The sequence below is a fragment of the Austrofundulus limnaeus genome, unplaced genomic scaffold (assembly GCF_001266775.1).
Source record: "Austrofundulus limnaeus strain Quisiro unplaced genomic scaffold, Austrofundulus_limnaeus-1.0 Scaffold1, whole genome shotgun sequence".
In the NCBI taxonomy this organism is placed as follows: domain Eukaryota; kingdom Metazoa; phylum Chordata; class Actinopteri; order Cyprinodontiformes; family Rivulidae; genus Austrofundulus; species Austrofundulus limnaeus.
Window position 1 is genome coordinate 3,274,691 of NW_013952403.1, and position 11,719 is coordinate 3,286,409.

The 11,719-nt window shown below is 37.5% G+C and overlaps 1 protein-coding gene and 1 long non-coding RNA gene across 7 annotated transcripts in view; both read left to right on the forward strand.

Moving 5' to 3' along the window:
• LOC106515388 (disks large homolog 3) overlaps window positions 1-11,719 on the forward strand; it is a 73,084-nt gene that overhangs the window by 45,167 nt on the left and 16,198 nt on the right. For 4 of the 6 annotated variants that reach the window (XM_014005186.1, XM_014005211.1, XM_014005194.1 and 1 more), the window contains 7 exons: window positions 5,660-5,713; window positions 6,131-6,181; window positions 7,228-7,352; window positions 7,730-7,899; window positions 8,068-8,204; window positions 8,721-8,865; window positions 11,529-11,691. In XM_014005186.1, coding sequence (XP_013860640.1) covers window positions 5,660-5,713; window positions 6,131-6,181; window positions 7,228-7,352; window positions 7,730-7,899; window positions 8,068-8,204; window positions 8,721-8,865; window positions 11,529-11,691 — 845 coding nt within the window. The remainder of the gene's footprint in view (window positions 1-5,659; window positions 5,714-6,130; window positions 6,182-7,227; window positions 7,353-7,729; window positions 7,900-8,067; window positions 8,205-8,720; window positions 8,866-11,528; window positions 11,692-11,719) is intronic. The other 2 variants (XM_014005199.1, XM_014005219.1) reach the window with 1 other exon arrangement.
• LOC106515425 (uncharacterized) lies at window positions 31-3,353 on the forward strand. Its single transcript, XR_001310011.1, has 2 exons — window positions 31-1,144; window positions 1,274-3,353. It is a non-coding gene; the product is annotated as an uncharacterized LOC106515425 (long non-coding RNA).

Below are 11,719 nucleotides of genomic sequence, written 5' to 3' on the forward strand. Positions count from 1 at the left end.
ATATATATATTCACACAGATGGATGGATAGATAAATTAGTTCCGATGGCCAAACAGTTCAGTAAAAAAGCTTAACCTAAAATTCTGATTCATATTGTTTCACAAAAAGAAAAAAAAGAAATAACCTCAAAAAGGTAATTTCATTCAACACAGGTGACAGGGATGCAGGGGCATCTCTGGTAAATGTATAAGATGAACACTTGTTCTAGTATTTTACAACATGCATAACATGTTTAACCTTTAAGCTGCATAAGTATTAAAACAAAATGCTGGACAGTTTGGTAAATGTTTGCTCTCTTACAGCTACTCAAATAACTATTTGAAATACAAATGCATGTTCATGAGATAAAACGCTTCTCCCAACAGACAGTCATTTGTTCATTCTTTTCCTTTAATCCTGACAGTTTGCACCAATCTGTTTTGTAAACAGTGTACTAATGCACAGTATGGTCCAAAAATAAAGACAGCAACAAAAAAGAGATGTTCATTGATGCATTTCACTTGGTCATGATTCACATCGTAAAATACACAAATTATAGTAGTTCTACATTGTTTTATTTCAATAATCATCCTCATCCTTTACCACATGGCCTGCAGATTTATGGTTTCTTTAAATTGGAAAATTGTTTGTGTTGATCTGAAGGCAGCGAGTCACATCCGCCCTACGGCCGCATTAACTGCAGTGAGGCAGCAGTGTGAAGCCGAAGAGAAGAAGTAAGGGGTGTTGGCTAAGCAGGCTCTCTAGCCAATAGTGTGAAAGCACTGGTTACCATGGGAACACATTAATTATTTAACAGTTTGGATGAAGCCTCTGCCCTGCTGGTAGTCTTTGTGGCTTTATTGTCCCCAGGGTCTTCAGCCAAGTGATGCAATGCCAGTAGGACATGATATACATTGACCGTGATGCTGAGAGACAAGAGACAGACACACTGTCCCAACTGACAGAAGAGCAAGATGATAGATTGATAAATGGGGAACGATCATGGACAGATGGGTGAATGGACCTGAGTGGGAGAAAGAAAGCAAGCTCTGTAGCGAGTGCGTTTTCGTCGCTCCTTGTGGTCAGCGGGGACTTGTGATGATTTCATGCTGGGGACGCAGTCTGGACTTACTGTCATTGTCTGTACATGAGGTCTCTGTGTCTGGTATGCTCTCTTATCAGTTTGTCCTTTGCCATCTTTGATGTAAATCTTTTGAGGCAACTCTCAGGTTAACGCGTGGTTTCTGTCTGATTAGAAAATTACACTTGTTCATGAAGCTGAAATTGTTTGCAGCGTTCACTGTGATCGGATCACCAAGCTTGCGTTGTGACTGGATCAGAGCCATCGGTAAATTCTTTCCGTCTGCCATCTGTTACAGCTGCATTATTAAGAAAAACATCTGTTTTGAAAGTTACAGAAAGTCAAGTTACTCCTCTTTCTTTTGGAAACGATAAAAATGAAAGATTTACATTGTGGCTATTTTAATCTGTGCTGTAAGTTTAGGTCTACAAATAATTTAATTATTGTGCAAATTCTCATCCAGTAAAATGCAGGTAATGCATGTAATTCCATGCATAAATCAGACTGACAAGTAATTTTTAGTCTTTAAAAGCTAATTCAAGTAGGTTTATTTGTTTCTCCATCTATTATTAATTTTTTATTCAGAGTGTTGGCTGTTGCTAAAAAGAATAATATTTCTTTATAAACCATTTATTTTATCTTAATATTTATTCAGTTTGCATTTTGAATGCTGGAAGATAAATTGTGTATAAAACAGGCGGTCAATGCAGTGGTCTCACATGAAGTCCAGGTCTACATGTTAGGCTCTGTTTCACATCTATAATTTTTTACAGCAATAATTTTGTTGTTGTCTGACCCACATCCACCTGCAATAGACTCCAGACACGCTCTTCATCTGCTGCATTGACTTCAGTCTGAATGAGAAAAATCCTGATAGATCAAGTCAACACAGCCTCAGCTGTCAGAATAATCTGGTCAGATTTCCTAAATCAGCTTTCTTCATTTTTTTAAGCTATAATACCGTGAGGCGAGGCCAGGGAGGGAGGTATATTCCAGTCTAATCCAATGTACCTGTATACGCTGTCGAACGTTTAATCAAACTCATGTAGTGTTTACTCAGGTTGAGATTATCTTGCATTATTCCGCTTTGTTTGCCTCTTGCATGAGAATTGGGTAGCGGGATTAAGCAGGAAACCCAGGTTAGTGTAATGCATCTGCGTGTAGTTTTAGTGATCCCGCTGGGCTGCACTGGTCCGCTGTGATAGTTACAATACACACTGCAGGCATCATACTACAATAGTGTGTTTTGTCATATGTAGTCTCAGTAATGGACTCAATAGCTCAGTCTGTCAGTCATCTGGGGACAACAGTGGCCAGTGTATTTCCCTGTGTTGCCCTGAGGCATTGTTTCATGTCTTCTTGCCGTTTCAATGTGGTTTCATGGTGCTCATTCAAAATATGATGGCACATAATAGCGGCTGCACTCCCACATTACAGATGCTCTCACCAGTGAAATCCTTTTGGGATTTTATGAAATGTGTTAGGGGTCTAAGATGAAGACTTTACTGGAAATGTGCATACACAAGCGCAGATGTGAGCATCTGTTTGTCCATATGCAGATTGCAGTGGAAGCCTGGTTGTGCTGACTTGGGACAGCAGCATCCACAGCTGTCCAGAGTCATTTCACAACTCCACCAAAAACAGCATGTCAAAACCCATAGCCTACAGAGGCCTTAGACATTGCTCAAGTAGGTAAATCTTGCAGCAGATTATTAGTGTAACATTTATACAGAAAGTAAAAGGCAGGGTGCATAGAACAACTGTATTATTTTGTTGTTTGATGTGTAGATTATTTAAATATGCCAACAATTAGTTGATACGTTAGAGGATTTGTGTTCATTTTTAATTGCAACTGGTGAGTTTGCTTTATGAGAACTAACAAAAATTAAGATGTGTTTTGTTAAAGGGCACCTATTATGCAAAACTCACTTTTTTTCATGTTTTTAAACTTACTTTTGGGTCACTACTGCTTAGAGAAGCAGTCCAAACACCAGAAAAATGCACCCAGCCGTTGTTTTTTAGCTGTAATTACATGTATTTTTAGGTATCTAGAAACATGGTATTTCTCAAAGCACGTTATTCTGACGTCACAATAACAGTCACCTAGCAACCTAAACCAGAGTCCTGCTCCTCACAAGGCAACCGAGGTGAAGCTCCGCCCACTTCCTCAAGGGACGATAGTTGTTCTGTTTTTACAGCAGCCACAGAGAACAGAGATGCCTGGATTAATTTTATTTTTATCTTTGATGACAATGTTCTAACAATATTTCCAAAGAAAGCTGTAGTTTGTGAAATTAATTTCACTTTGGAAACTTCTACCATGGGGGGTGGGGGGTGGGGGCTAATGTAAACAAACAGATAAGGGGGATAGGGGAGGGGGGTTTCCATAGCAACTTCATTCTGGAGAGAGCTGAAGAACAGGAAGAAATGAGAAGGTGAAATTTCATTATTTGAGATTCTTTTTGTGAATTAAAGCAAATGAACATGTTTTGTATAGCCCACAGATGGATCCTAACTTGTGCTAAGACCCCCATAATAGGCCGCCTTTAAACATATCAAAATGTAAAGGGCTTTAGTCGTGACTTAAGTTGACAATATTTTCATTTTAATCATTTATGTTATGATAACATTGATGTCACATTTAAGAGTAATGGTAAACTGAACATGTTTGATTATGATTCCTTATCAATCGTTACTGAAGACAACTGTCAAATCAGGCATATCTGAAGTAAAACTGTAATGTTAAAGTACAAACAAATGTCAAAAAGGGAAGTGGTTATTAAACTGAAGCAGGTGCTTTAATATAGGTGATTTGTTTGTAAGACACAGAGAGAGAATAGTTGGCAAGATGGAGAAGATTACAGCTTGTGTTGGACCTTTAACAGCTAAAAATCTCCAAGCGTCAACAACACAACTCAGTCAAATTAAGAAAAAATAAATGGTCAAAGCGCTGAACTAAACAGAACGGGTCAACAGGCTGCTGCTCAGTTCTTCTGGGTGTCTCCTCCTCCACTTCTTGCTCATTCTACAAGGAACAACGTGAGGGCAGAAACACCAGGTGGCACAAAAGAGTCAAACTGGGATCATAATCATTCTGACAAACTTCAGATGTAGTACTTAATAAGAGGGTTAGTTAATGTGTTTTGTCTCTAAAAACAGAAACACTAACTTGTGTTCATGCTTTTACTTAAATATTTTTCATTATTAATAAAGGGAGAGATGTAAATTATAGTTAAGTTCATAATTGATTATTAAGTTCTATATTTCCATTTATCCAATTCACAAACGTTTTTTCCCTAAAGCAGATAATTAACATTTAATGCTAGAGTTTCCAGTTCTGAAACATTCAACAAAGATTTCCAGCAAGGTTAGAGCTAACACATGATTTAATTGTTTGTTGATTAGTCTGTTTGCTGTTCAGTTTGTTTAAATGTTACTTAAAAATAGGGGGAAAACTAACTGCAAAATGATATATTCATGTCCTTAATAGGACTGCGCAATATGTTGCAAAAATATCGTCATCGCAATTTCAGTGTGCGTAATATTCATATCGCAAAGGACTACTTGGAGTGATATAACTGTTGACTGGTGTATTTGAAGAGTTTTGAAGTTGTATTTTTCATGCTAATCTGCAATATTTAACCAGTAGGACAGAGTCTCAACAGTATCAACAGCTCACACCAGACACAAATAACATTGCCAAAAGTGTCAAAGGTCACATAACAGGAAGTACTTGATAGAAATGGAGGAAAGAAAAAAAAGACGCATCACACCTGATATCGTCATCACAACATTTACAAATGTTATCACCATCACAAGATTTTCTAATGTCGTGCAGCCCTAGTCCTTAAATGTCTTCTTAAAACCCATCAAATGAGATCACTAAATTCTATCACTGTTTATAGTCTGCTAAATAACTCTACTTCTGTTTTAAGCTCTGAATGCTGCATTTTTCTACCATTAGCATAATTGAAACAATATTAATGAAAGAAAGGCTTTGGAAAATTGGAACTGTCACATGTTTTATTACTAATTGAAAATAATGTTAGTAAGCTTTTTAATTAGTAATACAAATAAAACCTATAGATGGTAGATTAGATTCCATTTTATACAAAATATCAAATTGCCTCAATCTGTAACTCCAGTAAAAAAAAAAGGGTGATTCATTAAAAGAAATGTGATTTTGTCCTTTGTTTATTTGCGTAAATCCTGTAAAACAAAGTAATTGGTCACGAACTGATGAAAAAAATCATGCATTTTCTATGTGATACTACGTGGTGTAAAGTGAAACTTGACGTGGGATAAAAGTGTTGTCTCAACAGCTGAAACACAAGCTGGTTTGTTTTATGAGGTGACCGCAGGATGTCTGGCTGTGGCGGTTAATAAGCAGCGGTCTCTCTGCCCCAGTCCTCATTCTCGGTCCTCACACCTACAAACACCCCCTCCGACTCGTCCCTCCCCACATTCTCCATCCCACAGAGACGCGCTGACTGTTCCTATGGCATCCTCTGCTCCCAGGCAGTACTGTGTATACTTGATTACGTCTGCACGTTGCTAGCCTCACACACTGAACTAATGTGCGTCTCTTCGCATTCACAGGCCAACCCTCCCCCCATCATTGTCAACGCAGACTCACTAGACGCAGGCCCTTATGTAAGTATCTGCTCTCTCTGTCTGTACAGTATGGATCCCTTTTTATTCTCACTTCCTCTGCTGCATGGACGTGTCTATGTTTGTGTGTAGATGTGCATGAAAAGGCCTCCTCCTGGTAGTAAGAGGCTGTTCACCATTTTTACCCAACATATTATTTAGAATCGCCATGCGAATGGCAACCTAATCTGCTTTATTATCTGGATTTCCCTGAAAATTTGGAAGAAAATTTGCATTTCCTTTAAAAGATTTTTAATATTTTCAACATGCAAAAAATGGTGTCCTTTATGTTTAATGAATATTCCTCACTGATTCTTTGGTATTCCGTTTATATAAATATTTCTGTTTGTACAGAATTTTTTTGTTTAGGAAATAACATTTTATCACAACGACATTGCTAACCTTTGTGTTTTTTGACAGGTAAATGGCAGCGATGGCATGTATAAATATGAAGAGATCATTTTAGAGAGGGTAAGCTGCTTTTTTAAAAACAGTCTGTCCCCTGGATTTACAGTCCTTTTTAATGTCTGCATGATGGATTTCTACCCACTAGGTGGTAGCAAGAAGCTCTGTTTTTTTCTAATTGAGCCTAAAGAGTCTAAATAACACAGTCATATTTATTTCTATAAATTTAGAAGAACAGTGGTTTAAAAGGTTTCTCTCGTAGCTTTTAAATAATTACATGAAAATAGTTTTATATGTGATGTAAAGGAGAACTGAGCAGTTCTAGTGATGCATGGCTTTACATAATCCAGAGGCACATGTCATCAGCAGACGCCAGAAATGTAAAGTGCTCTCCTGTTCAGTTGTTCAGCAGGTACCGCTGCACTTAGCAGTAGTGGTTTAGCTACTAGTGGAGAAGCTATATGCTCTTATTATTCCACCTACATGCTGATGCACCTCCAAACTCTAGACGGGTGTACAGTATATCTCTGTCCATTTCATTCTAAGTGGCATTTCTGCACCCGGGAAACTTAAATAAACTATGCAAAGTCTCAGTTTAAAAGGTCTGTGAGTGTGTAACATTTGATGGTGAGGCCCAGTTCAGACGACTCCCCTCAGCTCCGGAGCAGCACACTGGGAGGCCTCAGCCTCCTACTGTCCTAATTTGTAGCGACCGCTGCTCATTAATTATAGAAAATAATAAAGTGAAGTCTTTTCTCAGCTGTCTTGTTTGCTGCCTGTCTCTGCGGCCACAACTATCAGATGCAGCAGCGTGCCTGAACACACAAATTTTATATGTGTAAGGCTTGGGAGGAGAAAGAAATGGCGGTGTCTACTTACAAGCTTACAAAATGGGAGGTCGGACATTTGTAAAACATTGTAGGTTGATAAAATATGTGTGGTACTTTTTTTTATTATTATTGTGAGTCCAAAAACAAATATCAGAGACCCTGGCAGAAATCAACACAGCAATTTGCTTCAGTTATGTGATGCAGTACATTACTTCTAAATGAATGCATGGATGTGCTTTTTATTGTGCCTTAATGCAAATGCCAATCATAATCTGTGTTCAGGGGAACTCTGGCCTGGGCTTTAGCATTGCTGGAGGAATAGACAATCCCCACATTCCTGATGATCCAGGGATTTTCATCACCAAGATAATCCCTGGAGGAGCAGCTGCTATGGATGGTCGGCTGGGGTAAGTTTGTCTTTTCCAGAACGTTCCGCTCCTTCTCACCTCGTTGACTTTTTAAAAAATTTTTTTTACTCTTTTCAAGCTCACTTGCACCCTCTATCCTCCTTCTGCTTTAACCTCTCTACTCTCATCTTTAGCTCTCACCAACACCGTGTCCCGCCAGGCAGGGCTGTGTAGGAGGCAGAGTTTCTTCAGCTCTCTGCCTCCCGGCTCTGTGTGCTTCCTCAAAGTTATGATTCAGTGCAAAACCAAAGCCTGAAACATTCAGAAATTATGTTAAAGTGCTCTCTTCTGGAGGTTTCTGATTATCTTAACCCTGCCCGGGTCTCCCAGCCTTTATATACCAGAGTGTCCTGTTGTCTGTTTGAAACTCTCCACAGGGTTAACGACTGCGTACTGCGTGTGAACGATGTCGATGTGTCTGAGGTGGTTCACAGCCGAGCGGTGGAAGCCCTTAAGGAGGCAGGACCTGTGGTTCGGCTGCTGGTTCGACGGAGGCAAGCCCCACCAGAAACAATTCTGGAGGTCAACCTGCTGAAAGGACCCAAAGGTGAAAAAAAATGTCATTGTCACACATTTTTTTATTGAGTCTCTTGTTGAGGTTTTAAATAATTAACTGATTTAAAAAAACAATATATATTAAGTTCGACTATCTGTTTTTTTTTTTGTTTGTTTGTTTGTTTGTTTTATGAATGCTGACTTCGTTTTACTCGTTCAGGACTGGGATTTAGTATCGCTGGAGGGATTGGGAACCAGCATATTCCAGGAGATAACAGCATCTATATTACCAAGATCATAGATGGAGGAGCTGCCCAGAAAGATGGACGTCTGCAGACCGGAGACCGCCTGCTAGCTGTACGAGCTCACACCTCACTCTAATCTATACTCTGTAACTGAAATCAAAATACATTCAGATCTTCACAATATTTATTAGAGCGTTAAACTTTGGTCAAGTCATCTAATTAATCTGTCTTTCTCTAGTATAATTATACCCTCTTTAAAAACTAAGGTTTATTTAACAGGACCTGTTTTTCGACGTAGGCCTGTGCGGTTTCTTCCATATTCTTTATTACATCAAAGCACTTAATGCACCAATACTACCAAACTAATGCAATTTGTGGTGTTTAGTTGTTTTTTTTTTATCTGATGACAAATCATTAAAAAAATGAATATTAAAAAAGGTATTTAAAATGTCTTCCTTCTTCCACAATTTAGAAAACCTCACCCCCCTTCTGTTAAAATGCACTGAGACATGATTCATTATTGTGTTGGCAGGTGTGAGGACTTTGAGATGTTGTCACAGCTCAGCAAAGACAAAAAAGCTTAAAGGTGTTGATACAAGGATTTCTTTCTCATTTCTGGACAATTCAGGTGAACAACATTGTGCTGCAGGATGTGCGTCATGAGGAGGCGGTAGCTGCGCTGAAGAACACCTCCGATATGGTTTACCTCAAGGTGGCCAAGCCAGGACCCGTGCATCTGAACGACATGTACGCCCCTCCAGATTACTCCAGCAGTACGTATCTACTTCGTCGTGTTTTTCCAATCACCCTGAAGATGTTCTTGTCACTAAACTTGTTAAAAGTGTTCATTAATGCAGTTTTTTCACTTATAGTAACTAAAAGGTAAATTTTAAGTTGAGGTGTACAATATTGTGTTTTGCACTGAGAATCGTCTTTTCCTTTTTATCAGTGATGTTTTTTGATTTTTATGTGTTGGATCACTGTTCTTTCTGCAAGCTGCAATGCCCAGACACCCACATAGTGAATGCTTGTGTATACACACACACACACACACATGCACACACACACACAACTCTTTCCACAGCAACGACTAGAACAGTTCTCTGCCACCCACTTAGTGTGGTTGGTTTCTCACATCCCACCTGCTCATGAGAGCCCACGATCTTGAGCTTCAGCTTCTCAATTTTTTTACCGAGCAATGATTTGATCATATTAGGGGAACATTGTGAGCTTTTTGTACGTTTTACATGTTTGCAGTTGTCAAGGTTTGAGTGAGTCCCAAATGCAAACTAAATGTTAATGTAGCATCATATCCAGTGGCTGATTCAGGTAATCTGAAAATGAAATCCTTGTTTTATTTTTTTATCAGCTGTTTCCTTCAAGAGTGTGTAGTTTTATAATTAAAGATGTGTGCATAGAGAAAAAGAAATGAGCATATGCATTGTTTTTGTCCATCTGCAACCTCAAATAACAAATAGTTGTGTATGACGTAACAAATATTTTTCATCTTTTGCCATGTATGTACCATAATTATTATTTCTGTTTTTACTATAACATAATTTCTGGAATAACTTAATGGACATAATGATTGCTGCAGTAAAGAAGAAGTGCAGTTGTACTATTCTGTACTATACTGTACTATACAAAACAGTGTTCGTTCTGTAATCATAAACAGATACAAAAACTGCTGAGTGGAAAACATCAGCAGGTAGCAAAGTGCCTCCAGTCATCTCATGACAACTTTAAATTTTGAGTGGGCACAATTTTTCACACAGCTCAGCTCAGGAAGAACAGCTTCCAAACGTTTAAAGCGATGAACCAATTGTCATCTTGTGACAAAAAATCTCAATATCCCCATGTCACAATAGCAGTATTTTATAGGCTTGTATAGATAACATAAAATAATAATAACGGGTATAAAATAATAATCCATGTTTGGTTCGAACTTTTTTTTTCCATTTTAAAATAAAACAAGAAAAATATTATAATTGGGTGTTGTTGTTTTTTAAGTTTAAAATTTAGAAAAATGACAATTGCAATTGTTTTTTCATTTGTTTTTTTTTTTTGTTTGTTTGTTTGTTTTTGTTTTCATTTTAATGGTTAAAGCAAAGACAACCTTTATATTTTGTTTGTGCACCATTTGTTACTTTCTGGCAGAACCGGAAATCATCGTGATGCAATATGTTTTCATTTAACACTTAAGAAACAAAGTCTTATTTAGAAGGAGTGGATGCACCTGATTGACAGCTAATGATTTTGTCGTGAACAAAATTGCTTTAATATTCCAAGTTATGCAAAATCTGGTTTGAGTTCAGCCATTGCCAAAATGTTTAGGAACAGATAAACTCTTATTCTTTGGTGACTTCCACAACAGTATATTTTGTTTTAGGTTTAAATAGCTGAAGCAAAACTCAAACATGGATGTGGATTTTTAATTAGTTTGATTTTACATTTTTACATTTAGGTTTTGAAAATGGAAAAACAAAAAAAAACATGGTGGTTTTCTTTTTACATGGTTATTTTGGAAGAGAAAAACTAAAGAACAAACTATACACAAATTCCTATTATCAAGTTGTTTTTATGTTTTGAGTCATTTCCTTATTTTTATTATTATTTCTTTTATATTTACTTCTAAGGAGACCCCTGACCTAAATCACTCAAATATCTGTTTTTATTAGTCAAAAATATGAGTACAGATAAGATAAGATAAGATAAGATACTGTAAGATAAGATAAGATAAATTTTTATGTCATTTTTGCACTGAAAAGAACACTTGACAATGAACAACAAAACAATTTTTTGCAGCTCTCGTAGCGCAGATTAATCAGAACATTAGAAAGATAAAATAAGAGGTAAAAAAATAAAAATAAAAAAGTAAGATAAAAAATAAAAATGTAAAAAACAACTGTAGCAAATAAATCAGAACATTAAAAAGATCAAATAAGAGGTAGAAAAACATTAAAAAGTAAGATAAAATAAGATTAAAAATGTAAAATAAAAAACACAAACAAACAAAACAACAGTAGCAGCCATATCAGAGTATCAAGTAGCAGCAACAGTAGCAACCATTATATATTAGGACGAAATGCAAAAACTAAGAAAGCGTTCAGATTTATTGAAACAAATTCTTATTTGAAACCTTCAGCTGATGAGTCAACATTTTTGTCTGATTTGACCTACAGTGTTTCTCAAAAGAGCGAGAGCACAAGGTTCTCAGATGGAAATGAAACCATGACTGTCTTTTTGCTTTCCATGCCTTTGTGGTCTTACATTTCAACATCTCACTGATGTTCATAAAAAGCATTAAAACTTGACCTCATGAAAGCAATATACTGTATATGTTGTTTTAAGGATAAAGTTGCCATTCACTATAAATTTAATGCTGTTGCAGTTTTGAGGGGCCTGTGTTTTAATCATTCTTTCTTTCCCCCTACTGGCCTGGCCCTCCCTCCAGCCTTCCCCCCTATGGTGGACAACCACGTCAGCCACAATTACATGGGAGCAATGGAGCCCAAGCCAGTGTACCCGCCGCCTCAGGTCACCCCGTCCAGGTACTCACCTGTTCCCCGCCACATGCTGGGGGAGGAAGACTTCACAAGGTAGGTTACAATGCAGTTGCTCCATGGC